We start from the raw sequence: 22,355 nt of genomic DNA on the forward strand, positions 1-22,355 counted from the left end.
CGTAGTTAGCGCAATTCTACAGACAGGGCCCACAAGTCAGGTACTTAGTTAGCACAATTCTACAGGCAGGGTCCACAAGTCGGGTACATAAAATGCTAAATTCTATGGGCAGAGCCCACAAGTCAGGTACGTAGTTAGCACAATTCTACAGGCAGGGTCCACAAGTCGGGTACATAAAATGCTAAATTCTATGGGCAGAGCCCACAAGTCGGGTACGTAGTTAGCTCAATTCTACAGGCAGGGCCCGACAACTCGGGTATTTTGTTAGCTTGATTCTATGGGCAGGGCCCACAAGACAGGTATTTTGTTAGCTCAATTCTACAGGCAGGGCCCACAAGACAGGTATTTTGTTAGCTTGGTTCTATGGGCAGGGCCCACAAGTCAGGTTTTTTGTTAGCTTGATTCTACAGGCAGGGCCCACAAGACAGGTATTTTGTTAGCTTGGTTCTATGGGCAGGGCCCACAAGTCAGGTATTTTGTTAGCTCAATTCTACAGGCAGGGCCCACAAGACAGGTATTTTGTTAGCTTGATTCTATGGGCAGGGCCCACAAGTCAGGTATCTAGTTATAGTTTCTATGGGCAGGGTCTATTTTGTTTGTTTTGGTAGTTGCTGTGAAACCATTCATATAAAAAAAGAAATTTGCTTCATTCATTTCTAGAATCCATGGCCCATAGGCCAACTTGAGAGAATTTCTAAGCAAAATATTTTGAAAGCTCTAACTTCAAAAGAGTTTATGTTATTTTGTGTCCATGTAGGATGAAGAAATACACGATATAATAGTAACGCTTCTTCTCCTTCCTCTTTTTGAAAAAAAGATAACATCACTTACTATAAATGTACTTTGTCTCTCTGAACACAAATTTAGTAATATTTTGTCCTTTTGACCACAGATTTAGTAATATTTTGTCCTTTTTGTCAACAGATTTACCTGGTAGTAATATTTTTAGGGCGAGCAGAGTACGCTCGCCCTATTGTTTTCCTTGTCGTGTGTAGAGTCTGTGTACATCCGTTATGCCTAGTGCGCATGAAATACCGGAAGTGAGATCTACGTATTGAATAACTATATTCTGTTGGTCTTTGGCTTATGGTTACATACACAGCTTATGATTTCATAAACATAAATTAAATATTAACTCTTTTGCAACGATTTACATATGCAATTGCCAGTAATCAAGAACGTACCTGGATTAAACACTTATCACAAAAATACGTTTGGAACTGGAAGCGTATAATCATAAAAACGCTTGCAACTCTCTATATATTCAAGCACCTCGCCGATTTTGTACACCAATGTGCATTAAGGTTTAAATAGTCGATAAAGGATTATGGAACTGGAAGCTTATAAACATACAAACGCTTGTATCGCTCAAGAAATCCAAGCACCTCACCGATGATGTATTAAAAAGGTTCAAATAGTCGATAAATATAGACGCATTGTGAAGCGCATTATCATACGAGTGAAACAAAAAAAAAGACAATATAAAATATCAGTCTGGGTGTCTGAGCTCTAGATCTAATGTACCCCAGAAAGGCGTTCAAGCGTGGCACAGGTGAGTCACCATGTGCACAGAGACTAGACAGTGTTCTAGCGGACGACTATTTTGAACAGCGAATCAAGTCTTGAGTCTATCGTATCAATATCTATATAATAATAAACACGCTTCTATGTAACAAAGAACACACTTAACAAAGTTCAAAGGTATTTCACATTTAAAGTTCTGATGAAGTAAAGGAATGTATCTATTACAATACACCAAGGGTGTAAACCATCTCCTTGCAATAGTCCCAGAGATAATGAGCGAAAGTGCTATGTACACGAGGACACCTGTTGCCGAGGATTATTTCATACTGGAAATTAAGGTTAGGAAGTAGTTAGCGAGCACTTAATGTCTAACAGACATATTTCTAGTTTTCCTTTTGTCTACAGATTTAGTAATATTTTGTCCTCTTGACCACAGATTTAGTAATATTTTGTCCATAGATTTAACAATATTTTGTCCTTTTGTCCATAGATTTAGAAATATTTTGTCCTTTTGTTCAGATTTACCAGGTAGTAATATTTTATCCTTTTGACCACAGATTTAGTAATATTTTGGTCCACAGATTTAGTAATATTTTGTCCTTTTGTCCACAGATTTAGTAATATTTTGTCCTTTTGTCCACAGATTTAGAAATATTTTGTCTTTTTGTCCATAGATTTAAAAATATTTTGTATGTTTGTCCACAGATTTAGTAATATTTTGTTCTTTTGTCCACAGATTTAGAAATGTTTTGTCCTTTTGACCACAGATTTAGTAATATTTTGTCCTTTTGTCCACAGATTTAGAAATCTTTTGTCCTTTTGACCACAGATTTAGTAATCATTTGTCCATAGATATAATAATATTTTGTATGTTTGTCCACAGATTTACCTGGTAGTAATATTTTGTCTTTTTGTCCACAGATTATAGTAATATTTTGTCCATAGATTGAACAATATTTTGTCCTTTTGTCCACAGATTTAGTCCAGATGGACAACCACTGAACCTTACACAAGCTCCACATCCATCAGCCTCACTCGGAGTAGCTAGGGGAGGTAACTCTATCAGTTTAGAGCAAGCAGTGGAACACAAAATCAAGGAAGAAGTTAGTTCTTAGTATCACAGACTCAGAATTTGTCTTTTTCACAAGTTCATTTGTGTTTTTTCATCTGAGGAAAGTAGTAGTATATTTGTATCGCAGATATGCTAGGAACTTCTGTGGAAGGACATCTTGTGATTTGAGAGAATTGTGCGTAAGGAAAGGATTTAATCTGAAAACACGTGATTCAGAAAAGAAGCAAGTACAAGCCTGAAAGCTGCTTTAAATTTGTGATTTAGAAGCTGAAGAAAGGCTAGGATTTGCTTTGAATAAGTGAATTAAATGTGATTTAGAAGCTGTGATTGAATAATGGATAAAGTATATGCATTTAGATGCTAAAGAAAGATCTGTGACTGGTCGCTGTCTCTCTGTGGTGATGGTGGTGAGAGCTAGGTGAAATAGACAGTGCTAGCTGGGGCATAAGGAGATCTGTGATTGGTCGCTGATTGTGATGACCGCTGGACAGTGCTAGCCAGGGCATTAGGAAATCTGTGATTGGTCGCTGATTGTAATGACCGCTGGACAGTGCTAGCCTATGACCGCCAGACAGTGCTAGCCGTGGAATCAGTAGGATGTGCTCGTCCTAGTGCTAGCACTATGAAAGTGCTTTGCAATGTTTTGCTGGAAACTTTTGGATTATTGCTCTTTATAAAATGTGATACATGTGTAGCCCCACTTAGGAAATCAACACTTCTCTATACAGCTGGACTGATGATGAAATGTCATGTAATGTTTAGAAAAAAAGTGAAGATATAGATATGGGAGTGGTATACATGGCAACCTTTGTACAAATTTAGTAGTTGTTCATGGTGACCTTTAGCTGGAAAGTTGAAGGTCATTCTTGACGACTTTCAGATATTCTTTGTTTAGTTGGATAAGTGGAGATCATTATATTCATGACAACCTACCTGTTTAGCTGGAAAGGTGTAGGTCTTTCATGACGACCTTTAGACATTCTTTACTTAGCTTGAAAGGTGAAGGTCATTTGTGATGACTTTCGGATATTCATAGTTTATCTGGAAAAGTGAAGGTCATTCATGGTAACTTTCTGATATTCTGTGTTCATATGGTAAGGTGAAGGTTATTTATGGTGACATTCAGATATTCTTAGTTTAACTGGAAATATGAAGGTCATCTATGGTAGCCTTCTGATATTTTTTGTTTAGCTGGAAAGGTGAAGGTCATTCATGATGACATTCAGATATTCTGTGTGAGCTGGACTGATTAACAATATTTATGACAACCTTTTATGTTCTGTAGAGGTTGCAGATGTTAAAGCAGTCTTTCAAGTCTCCATGGTAACCATTTATACTTCAGTTAACTGAATTCTTTCTGTGTTAGGAGCTACCGGTAGTTGTCATGGTAAACATCTCAGCTGACATGTTCAGTATCCTTTGAAGTACTATAGGCTACATATGGTGTATGTGGAGAGGTTGATGGTCTGTTGATGAAATAATTTATTATGAGTTTAATAAATATTGTTATTTTATGTGAAAAATCAAAGGCAACTATAGATAATGCAGGAGAGAGGTTACATGTTAATTTGATTGGTCAGACATGTGATTATATGTGTGTATAAATGACACATGTGAACATATGGGTGACAATATATATGTGTAAACATATGGGTGTCAAAACATAAGAGTGCAATGCACACATGTGTACATATGAGTAAGCAGACATGTGAGTACCTACATGATGAGACACAAGTGTACCGGTACCTGTGACATATGTTTACAAGGCCCTAACATGACTTGTGTAGGCACATATGTGCACATGTGATTGTACTTACATGTACAACCATGTTCATGTGTAAACATGTGTGACTTAAGCTTACATATGTGTGATCATATGTCTGCTCAGTCAAACAAATCACACATGATTTACATATAGCTTTTGTTCACACATGTGTGTATACATGTCCATACATTTCATTAAATGATAATTATCAACTAGATACTCTATATTGTTCCTATCATTTTCATCGCCATGGCAACTGTTGTTTCTGTTTTGTGTGTATATATTTAAGTATAGATCTAGAGATTAGATATGTTTGACAGAAATAATACACCTGGTGTTATTGCAGTATGTGTGTGTGAAGACTGAGCGTGTAGTCAAACCTGGAGTGTATTTCTTGGATATGATGGCAGAAGTGATTGGCTGAAATGAACATAATTATTATTTGATTGTCTGAGCTGATCAGTTAGTCTTATTTGATTGGTTGAGCTGATCAGTTAGTCTTATTTGATTGGTTGAGCAGATGAGTAAGTCTTATTTGATTGGTTGAGCAGATGAGTAAGTCTTATTTGACTGGCTAAACTGAACATAAATATTATTTGATTGGCTGAGTTAATCATTTTGATTGGCTGAGCTTATCAGAAGACTTATTTGATATTCTGAAACTCAGTTATTATTCCCTCAGTATTTTAAACTGGAACATCATATTTTTGACCTTCAACAAATCATACTATGTTTTGTTTTCTCTTTATATGGTTTGTTAAACAATATTTTATTCGATTTAAACCCCAAATGAATGCTTTGGACTCGTAGTAAACAACAGCTATTGTTTAATTGACTGTCTGCTTTCTAGTGTAGGGGAGATAACTCGGGTTTGTCTCGTAGCTATATACAGTAAAACATGGTTATAATGTACCTGTTGGGACTGAAAAATTTACTTCATCATAAATATAGTTTGTTATACACATGTTACACATATCTAATAGGATCAGTGACAGAAAATGAAATTTATTACGTTAAAACTGCCATGAATTTACTGTCAGCGTGTTCGTTTTAAACATGTTTTACTGTACCCCTCGCACTGAGACACTAGTCAAATATATGAACATTGTGGGGTGAAAAAACATGATACTGCATCAGCCGCCCATAATATATATAACGAGTTAAAGTTATAAAAATAATGACCCTAGAACAACCACCAAAAGCAATTATATTGTATATAAAAAAAATTGTTGTTTACTTTCATTTCTCTATAATGCTTCTTTATTCAAAATATTTGTTCAAGTTATAGGTTTTTTTTGTTATCGTTTCCTAAGCAGTGGTCTTGCTAGATGCAATGACTTTTAAAGGGAAAAAAAGTTTTATTTTGGAAAAAAAGTTTTATTTCGAGAACAGAAAACTAGTTAGTAAATGCTATTTATTTAAGGCATTTTGGTTTACTTTCAAAAAGGGAACAAAAACTAGTTAGTAAATGCTATTTATTTAAGGCATTTTGGTTTACTTTCAAAAAGGGAACTTGCTATGTTAGTTTCTAAACAAACTTTTTAAAAGAAATATTTCACCTGTTGACAGGATTAGGTTTAATATCTTGTCGTAAAGAGACATCCCGACATCTGAAATAGTTTAGTGGAACCAAAATAAAAATGGAATTTGTTTTTTCTAACAGTGAAAAGCATTGTTTTGACATGAACACCTTTATTCATTGATTGTCTAAGGTACCCGATTAGACTGAAAGGTTTTAGTGATAAGTCTGAAAATAATAACCCTTTGATGTTTTTAAATCAGACAAAATGGTATTACCAAAGGCATATCTATATCTATATATATTTTGTGTTATGAAATCAAATCTTGATTTTACCTGTATATTTCAATTTTATCAAACAATTTATGTGACAAAAAACAATTGTAATAGTTAGGAATGAATATCGAAATTTATCCTGGATTATACAAGATTTTACCTAAGTTATCTGACATATTTCTCATATTTTGAGAAACAGCCATACAGATTATTGTATTCATAGTTCATAAATTATATTAGCAGTAAATTCCATTAGCAGCAATGGTTGTGAAAAATGCTGTTTTGTAAATGTTTTGTTTATATTTTTTGTTTTATTTATTTTTTGAAGAAATGTTGAAGAAGACTTGTATGTAAGAATTACATATTCATTATTCTAAGAAGCAATTAATTAAAAGGCATTTATTTTTCCTTGCAAATTTTGTCTACATGTATAATATCTACATCTGCTTCATTAAATTCATCAGCTCTACTGCTTCTAGTCAATACAAAGTTTTTTGTGGTCTTGTTTTAATGTGAAAAGAAATGTTTTTTAGAGTTTCTTTTTGTTAAAGGTTTACAAATATTTTAATTCATTCATTTAGACTTTGTTTTAATTTGAATTCCTAATCCTTAATCTTGAAGAATTCTTTATTACCAGGTAACATAATTATTATTATCTTGATTATGGACCTTCAGTAAGGTTGATATGATGTTGTACTAACCTGATGAAATCAAATATTGACCCAAGATGAAGGCAGTGTTAAATCGTATCATATTTATAAACAGCACAAATCTTTAACTTCTATATCCTGATCTGTTTGGGGTACTATTATGTTCATCGTCAACAATTCTGTTTTTGCACATTACAGAGTTACCTCCCTTGCTGTTGAGTATCCATTGTGACGTCTTTATTATGTGAGCGAAACATTGAAAGTATGACATTACGTTCACAAAAATATGACATCATAATCAATATCTACCAACAAGGGCAGATAACTCAGTAAAATGCAAATATAGAATTAGAAGTACAAGTGTACATGGGCATTATGTTGTACCAGATCAATAATTCTAAAAAGAAAAGAAAAAACTGGTTGTACATCAACTTATTATAATAGCCAAATCATGCAATTGCGGACATTGTTATCTGAAGCAGCTGACCTTCCAATCTGAAGCAGCTGGCCTTCCAATTTTGCGAGCTCAAAATTCGAGCATATTTTACATTGAGTTAACTTTGTAAGACTGAGGTTTATCCATAATGAGTTAAAGCTGTGAAAGAATGTGATACTCAGTGAGTTTTAGCACATGAATCTACACAAATGAGCACCGGTATAGATTCTCAGCAAGGTGAATACATATTTGGAAATGAGTTTTAGTTCTTAATGAGTATTGAATTACTTGCACACTTGGAGACATGAGAATAGTTTTAAGTGTTAACTCCTGCCATACTCTGTAAATAAGAATTTGTTTGGAGTAATGACTTGTATGTGACTTGCACATTTGTGTGTAGCAGAAATGAGTTTTGTAAATGATTATGTATTTCTTAAGGACGCTTACATTACCTGTATATCAGTGTATGTACATTATCTACTCAATATTTCTTCACAGAATTAAAATCAAACTTCTGAAGAAACAAATGTGGAAACTTCCTTGACAACTAGGATTGTTTAGAATCTGTTTATGACTACATTGTTATCTGATTTTTATGTTTATTGCCGATAAATTTTAAGTTATATTTAATGTTATTGGTTACCATTGGTTACCACAAAATTTCCTTTATGTTGAATTCTGTATTTGCATATTACAGAGTTATCTGCCCTTGCGGGTAGGTATTGATTGTGACTTCATATGTTTTCGAGCGTAACAACATACTTTTCGTAGAAAACAACATAGATTTCCCTCACATCGATACCTACCTGCAAGGGAGCTAACACATACCTACCTGCAAGGGAGCTAACTCTGTAATAGAATACCCTGGTAAATTAATGCTAACAAAATCGTTCCAGTGGATAATTGAACTTAACTGCATCCTGTCTATAAAGAGAAAACGAAAGGAAATGAGCCTAATGGCTAAGTGGTCAGGCACAGATCAAATCAGATTTCCCACAAGAAAGTGGTCTTACTAAGCAGGTGGTCTTTATAGAGAGGTGGTCACTATGACAGGTTTCTATACAGCTAGTATTGAATGTAATCTACCAAACATATAATGCAGCAATCAGATGTTGTTTGGTATTGTAGGAAGTCTGTACAGCAAAGTGACTCATCCAGAACACTAGAGCAAATGTTTATTATTTAATTTATATAATCTATGTTAGCAATTTTGAAAGATGAACCCCCCCCCCCCCCAAAAAAAAAAAAAAAGGCAATTTGTGTGTTGTAGCATAAGATTAATGTGGATATTATCATTGTGTATGATTGGAAGGTTTTGTTTTGAGATGAAGGGAAGAAAAGTATGGATGTTTTTTGATAAGGAGATTTCATTTTAGGATGAAAGGGAGATAACCTTTGGATTATTTTGTTTCAACCATTTACTGAACTTCTATCCGTCCAGGTTTGTCCTTTGGGAATAATTAACACTGGATTCTATATCCCCTAATTATGTTGCTATGGTAATCAATAAATCTTAGTCAATCTCAACAGACTTATCATAATTGACATGAGTTTTGGCCTTTGTCTTATCAAGAGGGGGAAATACTGAAAAAATAACTGTAGGTAGCAAATGAAGAAGGATGAAATTTAGACGACCACAAAATCTCACTCAGAATTATTTTATAATTATTTTTATTTGTATCTTATACTGGATTTAATCTTAGATATGAAGTGCTATTTGTGTTTAATGAAGTTCAGTGACAGTGCACCAGGTGTTGCGCCAGAGTTTGTAAATAGATAAAGTAAGTTATTTTATTTCAAGTTTACGAAACAAGAAACCTAAAAATGTCAAATTTTGACAATATTTGATTTATTTTTTATTGTATGCTGGTAAATTCCAGATTATTTTCTCAATATAGAAACTTCTATCTTGATGATTATCATCATGCTTTAATCTTTAATTGTAACCTTATCACCCCTAAAGACACATTTGAACTTGACTGATACTAAGGTCGGAACAGTTCATTGTGAAATTTCAGGGGTGACGCTAATGATAATGGAAAGTGTAAAATTACTTTAGAATCAAATTAGAATACTTAAGGGCTGTGATTAATGAAGAATTAGGGCAAATTTATATAAAGTTATATCATATAAAATGAATATGTTAGGGCTATTATCGTTGATAATTCTGTAAAATGGCAGAGTGATTAACTGTGTAAAGGTGTTGATGTGTTGTACAGATACTGTAAGTAAATCACATGTTTGCCTTAATGTTTTAAAGCTCTTCAACTTGTTGCTTCTTTCTTCTAAATAATCATAGATCCTACAGATGAAATGTAATGTTTTCCAAAGGGGTTGGTGACCAAATCGCAGGAAGGAGGGGGGCACATCCTGGGATGACTAGAAGGAGGGCAGGGCACTTCCTAGGATGACTAGACGGAGGGCAGGGCACTTCCTAGGATGACTAGATGGAGGGCAGGGCACTTTTAGGGGTAAATAGACAGGGGAGCAGAGCAGGGCACATTTGTACAGATTAAGTTGTTAAGAAACAAACCATCATTAGCAGAGGGACGTCTCAATGTGTCAAAATTAATGACGTCGACTTTGGTCCCTGCATTTATTGATGATTTTGTGTCATTGTCTATCGCATCTGATCTGCCTTTTCCATACCCTGGTACATGTATATATATTTCCCTAGCAACTGCAGGATAATCCTGTCAAGTATGGGAGAACCCATATGCCAATCCATAAGAGCAAACATTTCTATACTTCTACACACGTAGTACAAGTACATTGTTATAGCATTGTTATAGCATAATAATTGATAAACAATACCCCCACCCCCTACCCCCCCAACTTAGTATTTATAGAGAAACCACACGTACCGGTAGGAACAATACAGCCTCCACCCCCAATAGTTAGAGAGAAAAAATATACAAGAAGGGACGATTTCCCAAGAGGAAAAAAATCTTTTATTCTTCTGATAAGACTGTAGGATTTCACACCTGCATAAACCATAGAATATTAATCATGTTTTTAAATGTAATACTTTTTTTACTGATTAACGGAAGAATGAGAGAACATATCAAAATTCCATAATGCTATCATTTTGTAGGTGTGTTCTGTTCATTCACCCCTGAAATTTCATAATGGACTGGTCTAGTCTTTAATGTAGAAAAGTCTAAATGTGTCTTCAGGGGTGAATGAGGTAAGGATGGATGGTGAGGTTGAATCATGTTTCTCTGCTAAACAGTGGTATTGATATAGGTAACATAATTTATGATTTTACCAGTTACATGAATTTAATAATGATTGTCCTTTGCAATTGAAATTGTAAATAAAGAGTGAGACCACAGGGGCTTGATGCAAACATGCGATCCAGATATATATATCAAAGTGAATATTTTATACATAATATAGGGTGAGATTTGTGCCTTGCCCCTGTGGTAGATATCGACTAACAGTGAGGCATGCTTGGTGTTTATTCTATGCGAAATAAATATGTGCAATTTGTTTATTTATTGAATGTTTGTGAGGATTTGTTTATATGGAGTGGTGTTTTCCTGGAGTATATTTATATACAAGTGGAGTGGTGTATATGGAGTGGTGATTCCCTGGGGTATATTTAGACACTAGTGGAGTGATGTATATGGAGTGGTGATTCCCTAGGGTATATTTATACACTAGTGGAGTGGTGTATATGGAGTGGTGATTCCCTAGGGTATATTTATACACAAGTGGAGTGGTGTATATTGAGTAGTGATTCCCTGGGGTATATTTATACACTGGTGGAGTGGTGTATATGGAGTGGTGATTCCCTAGGGTATATTTAGACACTAGTGGAGTGATGTATATGGAGTGGTGATTCCCTAGGGTATATTTATACACAAGTGGAGTGGTGTATATTGAGTGGTGTTCCCTGGGGTATATTTATACACTGGTGGAGTGGTGTATATGGAGTGGTGATTCCCTGGGGTATATTTATACACTAGTGGAGTGGTGTATATGGAGTGGTGATTCCCTGGGGTATGTTTATACACTAGGTTATGTATATGTTATATTTATGATTTGCTAAAAATAGAATTCATTAGCCCGATACCTAATTCCTAACAATACTGTGATGTGATTGGTCGATTTTCTGGACAGCTCTAGCCTTATTTGCTGTTTCTTTAAAATTCTGTAACCTGATTGACTAATCAGAAGATGTTGGTTTTGGACAGTTTTGACTGATAAATAATTAACTTCAGCCTTCAACCCAAATTTTTATGTTGGCTTAAAGATCTGATTGTAGCCCACACAAGGATTTAACTTTTTCCTTAGGAATAATGTAGTATGATTGGCAATTCTTTTTCCACTGTTGCCTGATTGGCTGATTCTAGTTGATGCAATATTCAAAATTGTTGGATCCAGCAAACTCCCTTCTGAGAAGTGCTTTCTCCTGTTGACTTTGTTTCTGATAACTCAAATTTTTAAATTGTACATTTTATGTCATTATTCAAATATGGATTGAGTCATGCACGACCATTCTTCATATGACGTCCTACCTTGATAAGAAATGTCATACCTTAATGTGAATGTCTTAGTTAGGATGTGGTCAAGCGTGACAAATTTATGACACGTCAGATTTTTGACATGCTCTTAAAATAATGTGGATTTCCTGTCCTGGATGCAGTCATGCATGTCCAGAGATTTCACACTAGTTTAACATCCTAATTCTTGTGTTGATGGCGTGACAAGTCTGTGGATATCATGACATTGATGTACATTGTATGACACTTAACATGTCGTCATGACATCAGGTTACCATGACGTCAATATGATATTCTTCTTGTGAATTTCATGACATTCAAACTCATGTTTGATGATAATGAAATAAAATGATGATATTAAGATGGAAACCTTTACAGACACCAATGTCATTGAGCTCAGTAGATGTTGAAATGTGATATTGATTGTGTGAAGGTTGGCATAAATGCCATGATATTCTCGTGAACCTTGTAGGAATTGCATATAAATGCCATGGTAATCATAGAAATGCTATGGCCATGGTAATCATATAAATGCCATAGCCTTGGTAATCATATAAATGTCATGGTAACCATATGAATGCCATGGTAATCATATAAATGCCATGGTAATATAAGTGTCATGGTAATCATATAAATGTCATGGTAACCATATGAATGCCATGGTAATCATATAAATGCCATGGTAATATAAGTGTCATGGTAATCATATAAATGTCATGGTAATCATATGAATGCCATGGTAATCATATGAATGTCATAGTTATCATTAATGCCATGGTAATCATATAAATGTCATGGTAACCATATGAATGCCATGATAATCATATGAATGCCATGGTAATCATATAAATGCCATGGTAATCATATAAATGTCATGGTTATCTTGTCAATGTTATTTGGTAATCATATGAATTTCATGGCATCCATAATTCTCATTTCAATGCCATGATACATGGGCTTTGGCTGGCTCCATAGGCTGGTTTTCACCATTAAAGAGTGTGTATACATCCGATGTTTGTCGTTGGCCATCTGATGATTATCGTTGGCCATCAGATTTGTGTCTTCGGCCATCTGATGTGTGTCGTTGGCCATCTGATGTGCGTCGTTGGCCATCTGATGTGTGTCGTTGGCCTTCTGATGTGCGTCGTTGGCCATCTGATGTGTGTCGTTGGCCTTCTGATGTGTGTCGTTGGCCATCTGATAGGTGTCGTTGGCCATCTGATGTGTGTCGTTGGCCATCTGAAGTTTAATATCTGTATGTTATATCTGTTTATCTCAGACTTGTAATACAAATAAAGCAAAACATCAAGCATCCCTGAGATTTTGTCTTTTATTTCCCACAAAACATCAAGCATCCCTGAGATTTTGTCTTTTTTTCCCCGCAAAACATCAAGCATCCCTGAGATTTTGTCTTTTATTTCCCACAAAACATCAAGCATCCCTGAGATTTTGTCTTTTATTTCCCACAAAAAATCAAGCATCCTTGAGATTTTGTCTTTTATTTCCCACAAAACATCAAGCATCCCTGAGATTTTGTCTTTTATTTCCCACAAAACATCAAGGATCCCTTGAGACGTTGTCTTTTATTTCCCGCAAAACATCAAACATCTTGGATTTTTTGTCTTTTATTTCCCACAAAACATCAAATATCCGGGAGATTTTGTCTATTATTTCCCATAAAACATCAAATTCATACTTGAGATTAATGCTACGCCGCTTGAGGCGTAGCAGTTAGAATCGTATGCAAATCACGCCATCTTGCAGGATAGCCATGTAGCAAAGCAAACCCAGTAGTACTTATCTTTTCATCCTTCTTCTCTCCATTGCTTCTGATACTGAACTAAACCCCGGTCCGAGGACTCCCAGATACCCCTGTGGCACATGCTCGAAGGCAGTGACATGGAAATCAAATGCAGTGTGTTGCGACACCTGCAACGTTTGGTACCATGTTGACTGCCAAGGGATAAATAAATCCCAACTCAAGCACTTGGATCACAGTGGTGTAACCTGGGATTGCCTAAACTGTGGTCTCCCAAATTTCTCCTCCACACTCTTTGATACATCCCCAACTGATATCTCAAACAAATTTTCACACCTACATGACACAAGCACCCTCTCCAGTAGTGATGACCCTAAAAGTCCCGGTCCTCCCAAAGCATCCTCCTCACCAAACAAGAGGCCCAGAGGGCCTGTATCGCTCACCTGGTTTGTAATGCCAAGTAATGTTCTGAATACAGGTTCATTGTTTCTTTTCTGAAGGAATTTTAATATTAACCTCTAAATCCCCCTATTAGGCCCCACCCCTCCTGCCCCCAGGGGTTCAGAGCCAAAATTTATACAAGTTCTGTTCCCCTTCCTCCAAGGATGTTTGTGGCCAAATTTGGTCACAATCCAAGCAAAACTCTAGGACAAGTAGCAATTTATAGGATATTTACCTCTATTTCCCCTATTGGGCCCCACCCGTCACCTGCCCCTGGGGGGCCAGAGCCAAAACTTATACAAGTTCTGTTCCCCTTCTCCGAAGGATGTTTGTGGCCAAATTTGGTTACAATCCATACAGAACTCTATGACAAGTGGCGATTTAAAGAATTTACCTCTATTTCCCCTATTGGGCCCCGCCCCTCCTGCCCCCCGGGACCAGAGCCAAAATTTATTACATACTCAATTCTTATTCTCCCAAGGATATCTCTGGCCAAATTTGGTTACATTCCATGCGGAACTCTGTGACTAGTAGCGATTTAAAGGATTTACCTCTATTTCCCCTATTAGGCTCCGCCCCTCCAGCCCCCGGGGGGCCAGAGCCAAAATTTTATACAAGTTCTGTTCCCCTTCCCCCAAGGATATTTTGTGGCCAAATTTGGTTCCAATCCCTGCAGAACTCTATGACTAGTAGCGATTTAAAGGATTTACCTCTATTTCCCCTATTGGGCCCCGCCCCTCCTGCCCCCGGGGGGTCAGTGCCAAAAATTTATACAAGTTCTGTTCCCCTTCCCCAAGGATGTTTGTGGCCATATTTGGGTACATTCCATTCACAACTCTATGACTAGTAGCGATTTTAAAGGATTTACCTCTTATTTCCCCTATTGGGCCCCGCCCCTCCTGCCCCTGGGGGATCAGAGCCAAAATTTATACAAGTACTGTTCCCCTTCCCCCAAGGATGTTTGTGTGGCTGATTTTGGTTACATTCCATGCCCAAACTCTAGGACAAGTAGCGATTTTTAAAGGATTTACCTCTATTTCCCCTATTGGGCCCCGCCCCTCCTGCCCCCGGGGGGCCAGAGCCAAAATTTATACAAGTTCTGTTCCCCTTCCCCCAAGGATGTTTGTGGCCAAATTTGGGTACATTCCATTCTCAACTCTATGACTAGTAGCGATTTAAAGGATTTACCTCTATTTCCCCTATTGGGCCCCGCCCCTCCTGCCCCTGGGGGGTCAGAGCCAAAATTTATACAAGTACTGTTCCCCTTCCCCCAAGGATGTTTGTGGCTGATTTTGGTTACATTCCATGCCAAACTCTAGGACAAGTAGCGATTTAAAGGATTTACCTCTATTTCCCCTATTGGGCCCCGCCCCTCCTGCCCCTGGGGGATCAGAGCCAAAATTTATACAAGTTCTGTTCCCCCTTCCCCCAAGGATGTTTGTGGCCAAATTTGGTTACATTTCATTCAGAACTCTACGACAAGTAGCGATTTAAAGGATTTACCTCTATTTCCCCTATTGGGCCCCGCCCCTCCTGCCCCCGGGGGTCCAGAGCCAAAATTTATACAAGTTCTGTTCCCCTTCCCCCAAGGATATTTGTGGCCAAATTTGGGTACATTCCATTCACAACTCTATGACTAGTAGCGATTTAAAGGATTTACCTCTATTTCCCCTATTGGGCCCCGCCCCTCCTGCCCCTGGGGGATCAGAGCCAAAATTTATACAAGTACTGTTCCCCTTCCCCCAAGGATGTTTGTGGCTGATTTTGGTTACATTCCATGCCAAACTCTAGGACAAGTAGCGATTTAAAGGATTTACCTCTATTTCCCCTATTGGGCCCCGCCCCTCCTGCCCCCGGGGGATCAGAGCCAAAATTTATACAAGTTCTGTTCCCCCTCCCCCAAGGATGTTTGTGGCCAAATTTGGTTACATTTCATTCAGAACTCTACGACAAGTAGCGATTTTAAAGGATTTACCTCTATTTCCCCTATTGGGCCCCGCCCCTCCTGCCCCCGGGGGGTCAGAGCCAAAATTTATACAAGTTCTGTTCCCCTTCCCCTAAGGATGTTTGTGGCCAAATTTGGGTACATTCCATTCACAACTCTATAACTAGTAGCGATTTAAAGGATTTACCTCTATTTCCCCTATTGGGCCCCGCCCCTCCTGCCCCTGGGGATCAGAGCCAAAATTTATACAAGTACTGTTCCCCTTCCCCCAAGGATGTTTGTGGCTGATTTTGGTTACATTCCATGCCAAACTCTAGGACAAGTAGTGATTTAAAGGATTTACCTCTATTTCCCCTATTGGGCCCCGCCCCTCCTGCCCCTGGGGGATCAGAGCCAAAATTTATACAAGTTCTGTTCCCCTTCCCCCAAGGATGTTTGTGGCCAAATTTGGTTACATTTCATTCAGAACTCTACGACAAGTAGCGATTTAAAGGATTTACCTCTATTTCCCCTATTGGGCCCCGCCCCCCCTCCTGCCCCCGGGGGCAGAGCCAAAATTTATACAAGTTCTGTTCCCCTTCCCCCTAGGATGTTTGTGGCCAAATTTGGTTACAATCCATGCAGGACTCTATGACTAGTAGCGATTTAAAGGATTTACCTCTATTTCCCCTATTGGGCCCCGCCCCTCCTGCCCCTGGGGGATCAGAGCCAAAATTTATACAAGTTCTGTTCCCCTTCCCCCAAGGATGTTTGTGGCTGATTTTGGTTACAATCCATGCCAAACTCTAGGACTAGTAGCAATTTAAAGGATTTACCTCTATATCCCCTATTGGGCCCCGCCCCTCCTGCCCCTGGGGGGTCAGAGCCAAAATTTATACAAGTTCTGTTCCCCCTCCCCCAAGGATGTTTGTGGCCAAATTTGGTTCCAATCCATGCAGAACTCTATGACTAGTAGCGATTTAAAGGATTTACCTCTATTTCCCCTATTGGGCCCCGCCCCTCCTGCCCCTGGGGGATCAGAGCCAAAATTTATACAAGTTCTGTTCCCCTTCCCCCAAGGATGTTTTGTGGCTGATTTTGGTTACAATCCATGCCAAACTCTAGGACAAGTAGCGATTTAAAGGATTTACCTCTATTTCCCCTATTGGGCCCCGCCCCTCCTGCCCCTGGGGGGTCAGAGCCAAAATTTATACAAGTTCTATTCCCCCTCCCCCAAGGATGTTTGTGGCCAAATTTGGTTACAATCCATGCAGAACTCTAGGACAAGTAGCGATTTATAGGAAATGTTGACGGACGGACGGACGGACGGACGGACGACGGACGACGACGGACGACGGACGACGGACGCCGCGCCATGACATAAGCTCACCGGCCCTTCGGGCCAGGTGAGCTAAAAAAAAAACAAACCACCTCGCCCAACACACAAACAACAGATTCATCAAACCCACTAGGATAGCTACCATTAATTTCCAATCCATCTCCAATAAAAAACCCGAACTGGAACACCTGCTTCACACACTCAAACCGGACATAGTAATAGGTACAGAAACATGGCTCAACAATAACATCCCATCCCACGAATATTTCCCATCACACTCCTACACAACATACAGGAAAGACAGAACTCCAAACAAAAAAGGACAAAGCCACGGTGGAGTTCTGATAGCAGTAACAAATGCATACCACTCAGAACATGCAAAAGAACTAGACACAGACAACGAATCTATATATATTAACATCAACATGACAAATTCACATAACCTAACAGTAGGCGCATACTACAGACCACCCTCAGACAAAGGAAAATCAATCGAACACCTCGAAGACTCCATAAATAGAATAGGCCAAAACAATAACACAATAACATACGTCAGTGGAGACTTCAACCTACCCCATATAGACTGGCACACCAACACCACCACCCCAAGCACACCACAACCTAAGCTACACCAACACCTACTTAACATCATCAATGATAAGTCTCTCACTCAAACGACAGCTTCCCCCACTCGTGGCGAACACATATTAGACCTTACACTAACCAATAGGCCATCCATCATCAACAAACAAGAAATATTACCACCACTAGGAAAATCAGACCACGACATAGTTTACACCGAAATTGACGTCCGACTAAAAAAGATCAGAAGACCACCTAGAGACATCCTCATCTACAATAAAGCCAACTGGGACAACATAAAGACTGACCTTGAACAATTAAATACACAACTGGACGAACGATCAAACGACAACATAGAGGAGATCTGGCACTCCTTCAAAACAACACTAAACAAATCCATAGACAAAAACATACCCACCAAGCACATCACACACAAATCCAAACTCCCTTGGATAACCCGCCCCATTCGCCAACTCATAAACAAATCCAAACGCTTACACAAACAGCATAAATCCAAACCAGAAATCAAACATAAATATAAAGCAACAAAATCAGAACTACAAAAACAAACCAGAAACGCATACCTCAACTACCTAGAAAAAATGATAACAGACATACCAATAGACGAACCTCGATCCTCACACCCTAACAAAAAACACAATCCCAAAAAACTTTTCTCGTACATAAAAACAACTAAGAAAGAGAACTCTGACATCACAGCCCTACGGAAAGACGGACATCTATTGACGGACACAACTGACAAAGCCAACATCTTAAACCAACAATTCCAGTCTGCTTTCACACAAGAACAGAATACAACCATACCTGACAAAGGACCTTCACCACACCCAATTATGCCAGACATCCACATAACACAACAGGGCATACACAAACTACTGAACAATATAAACCCGCATAAAGCAACTGGCCCCCGACAACATCCATGGCAGAATATTGAAAGAACTCAAAGACATCACAGCTCCAATCCTTACAAAAAATATTTACATGCTCACTCACCACAGGAACACTTCCCCACGACTGGAAAACACGCAAATGTCAATCCCATTTACAAAAAAGGCGACAAATACAATCCCGCAAACTACAGACCAATATCACTCACATGCATCACATGCAAATTAATGGAACATATAATCACCAGCGCCACCATGTCACATCTGGAAAACAACAACATACTTTACGACAAACAACACGGCTTTAGACCTTCCAGATCGTGCGAAACCCAACTGGCCACGTTCATACACGACCTCACACACAAAACCACAACAACAACACGCAGACAGACATCATAATCATGGACTTTGCAAAAGCCTTTGACAAAGTACCACACAAACGCCTTCAGTACAAACTCAAATACTACGGTATCACAGGTAACACACATGCATGGATAACAGATTTTCTTTCACATCGCACCCAGACAGTAATACTTGAGGGCAAACACTCACACAAAATACCAGTAACATCCGGAGTCCCTCAAGGAACCTGTCTGGGCCCCATACTTTTCTTAATATATATCAATGACCTACATGAATACATGAAACACAGCACCCTTAGACTTTTCGCAGACGATAGTATCATTTACAAGACCATACACAAACAAGAAGACACACAGAAACTACAACACGACCTTGACAATGCAGGACAATGGGAACACGACTGGCTAATGCAATTTCACCCCGACAAGTGGCAACGTCATCTCCACTACCACCAAACGCAACAAAATCCACCACAACTACACTCTCCATAACCACTCACTTGAACACGTCAAACACAGTAAATACTTAGGCCTCACACTGCAAAACAACCTCCAATGGGACAAACACATAAACAACATCACCGCAAATGCAAACAGAACACTAGGTTTCCTAAAACGAAACCTCACAATCAATTCACCACACATTAAAGAACACGCATATAAAGCACTTGTCAGACCCAAACTTGAGTACTGCTCCTCTATCTGGGACCCACACAATACTGGCCAAATACAACAAATAGAAAAAACTCAACGCAGAGCAGCAAGATATGTACAAAACAGGTATCATAACACTTCTTCAGTCTCAGACATGTTATACACACTCCAATGGCCAACACTACAAACACGCCGTCTACAATCACGACTCATCCTCCTATATAAAATCACACACCATCTCGTTGCCATCAACCCAGAACAATACCTAACACCTGTAGACACCCGCACTAGACACACACATCCCTATGCATACAGACACATCGCCGCCACAAAGGATACATTTAAGTACTCCTTTTTCCCACACACCATCACATACTGGAATCTCCTCCCTGTGGCAACAGTACAAAACACTACACTGGAGGGCTTCAAGGCAAACATAAACAACGTAGCCCTTGAAGCCCCCACTCACAAATAAACACCTCATTTTTTATCATGATTTTAACCTATCTACTTTTATCTATTCCAGCACCAGAAAAAAAAAAAAAAAAAAAAAAAGCACTGTATATAACCCCTTCCCCCACGCCACTGAGCCAATCACTCACCTAAAATCGTCACTATTGACGGCTGGTGACTCACCAAAGAAGAAGAAGAAGAATGCTTGAGCATTGCCTATTGAAGTAATATCAAAACGTATGACGGAAACAGACCTGAATATGTCCGGGATTTGGGCGCCATCTTTCTGTTAATATCGAGATTTTAGTGTAGAACAAGCATTTATGGTATACATTATTGTATCTATTCTGAAAAACCGAATGACTGTTCTAGTCTGGCGGATTTTCCAGCAAGTTATCAGTCATTTAATAGTTTTCAAAGAAATCTCATAATAAATATACTGCGACAATAAGTACAATTAATTTCAAAAGCAATGCACGCCATCTTGCAGGATAGTCGTGAAGCAAGAACACTTGAACAAGCATCGACTTTTTTGGAAGTATTCGGGTTCTATTAAAACTATTTACGGAAACAGACTTGAATCTGTCCGGATTCGGACGCTATCTTCCTGATAAAGCATCGTCACACATTGCTTGCATCCGTTTCGATTTCGGTGTAGAACAAGCATTCATGGTAAAAGTATTCTGAAAAATGATTTTCTAGAAATTAATCGGGCATTTTAAATGAAATCTGGTTCCATTTACATATGGGATAAATATATCTGTAGTAGTATACCATGTTAGAGATAATATTTTTTATATTTCTTATTTAATTTAGATCACCATCGTGTAACAATAATAATCAGACAATGCGTAGATGCTAATTAACGGGACATGGAAGATACTAAAATGCGGAATTACAGTACATACATGTACTAAAAGAGGAATGAAAGCGAAACATAGAAAAACACAGAAACGTATGAGTTAATCAAGTTCAATATTTTCTTAGCCTTTTCTCTGAGCTTAGCAATCTTTGTATAAAACCACTTTTCTTTTGTTGGTAGCAAAAGTTGTATTAAAACTGTTCGCCTGTGCTAGACCTGGCTACCTAGCACTAACATAAGCTAACAAATTATGAAATGGGTTAAGCTTCCGCGTAGCCCACTTAGCTTTTTGGGAAGCTAATACTTGTGTCTTTTATTTTCCACAAAACATCAAGCATCCTTGAAATTTTGTCTATTATTTCCCACAAAACATCAAATGTATTTTACACCAGAGCAGTTGTTAAAAGGTGATTGATAATCAGGTGATCGTGAATTTTTCACGTTTGCTACAGAAATTGTGATAACATATTCGCTAACAATTTGTATAGAATGTAAAACTTTAAAAAACCCACTTCTTTGTCATAATAGATTTACTAGAAATTATTTTATATTAAAATTGTCTTTAACAATGATAAGAATAACTACCCAGTGATTCAGACTGAGGCAAAAATTATGCCATTTTGCCAGTACTCTTGCCAAATGTCATAAAGATTTTAAAATCATTCCAATAGATTTGCCACACAAAAAAATCCCAAAATGTCCTTAAGATTTTGAAACCAGTCTGAAACACTGTCACCTTCTGAATAACTAGACAGAATTGTGATCTTCACCTTTAGAGCTCTATAACTTCTTGTTCATCCATTTTCAATGAACTAATGCCATCGACGTGTTATACAATATTTTTGATTTGAACTCGGATTTATATCTTAATACTGAACCACAGAACAAACAGTCTGTGGCACCATGTGTATCTACAATGATTAATTCCTATGTAAAATTTGCGCTATGATGACGGGAACACGTTAATTCCACGTTTCGCCGTAGGTGACGCCAATTTCAGTTTGTATATGATAGTATTACTTCACCATTACAACGAGTATTTCTATATGAAGATATTCACATTGAAGCGGTAGATTTTGTATATGAAAACACTAGTGCTTTGTCCAATTTATTCAGAGAACCGACAGATGTAGGTCAAAGCAGAGGACATTGACATTGAAGCGGCAGATTTTGTATATGAAAACACTAGTGCATTGTCCAATTATCCAATTATCGACATTGGGAAGCTGTGGAGTTTGTATATGAAAACACTAGTGCTTTCTCGATTTTTTATTCAGAGAAAATATTGATATTGAAGCGGCAGATTTTTTATATGAAA

The 22,355-nt window shown here is 38.0% G+C and overlaps 1 protein-coding gene across 1 annotated transcript in view; it reads left to right on the forward strand.

The window, feature by feature from the left end:
• LOC138310291 (uncharacterized) overlaps window positions 1-13,064 on the forward strand; it is a 47,735-nt gene extending 34,671 nt beyond the window's left edge. The window contains exon 15 of the mRNA XM_069251428.1: window positions 2,501-13,064. Coding sequence (XP_069107529.1) covers window positions 2,501-2,639 — 139 coding nt within the window. The 3' untranslated portion in view covers window positions 2,640-13,064. The remainder of the gene's footprint in view (window positions 1-2,500) is intronic.
• The last annotated feature ends 9,291 nt before the right edge of the window (window positions 13,065-22,355 follow it).

This window comes from Argopecten irradians, chromosome 16 (genome assembly GCF_041381155.1).
Source record: "Argopecten irradians isolate NY chromosome 16, Ai_NY, whole genome shotgun sequence".
NCBI classification, from domain to species: Eukaryota; Metazoa; Mollusca; class Bivalvia; order Pectinida; family Pectinidae; genus Argopecten; species Argopecten irradians.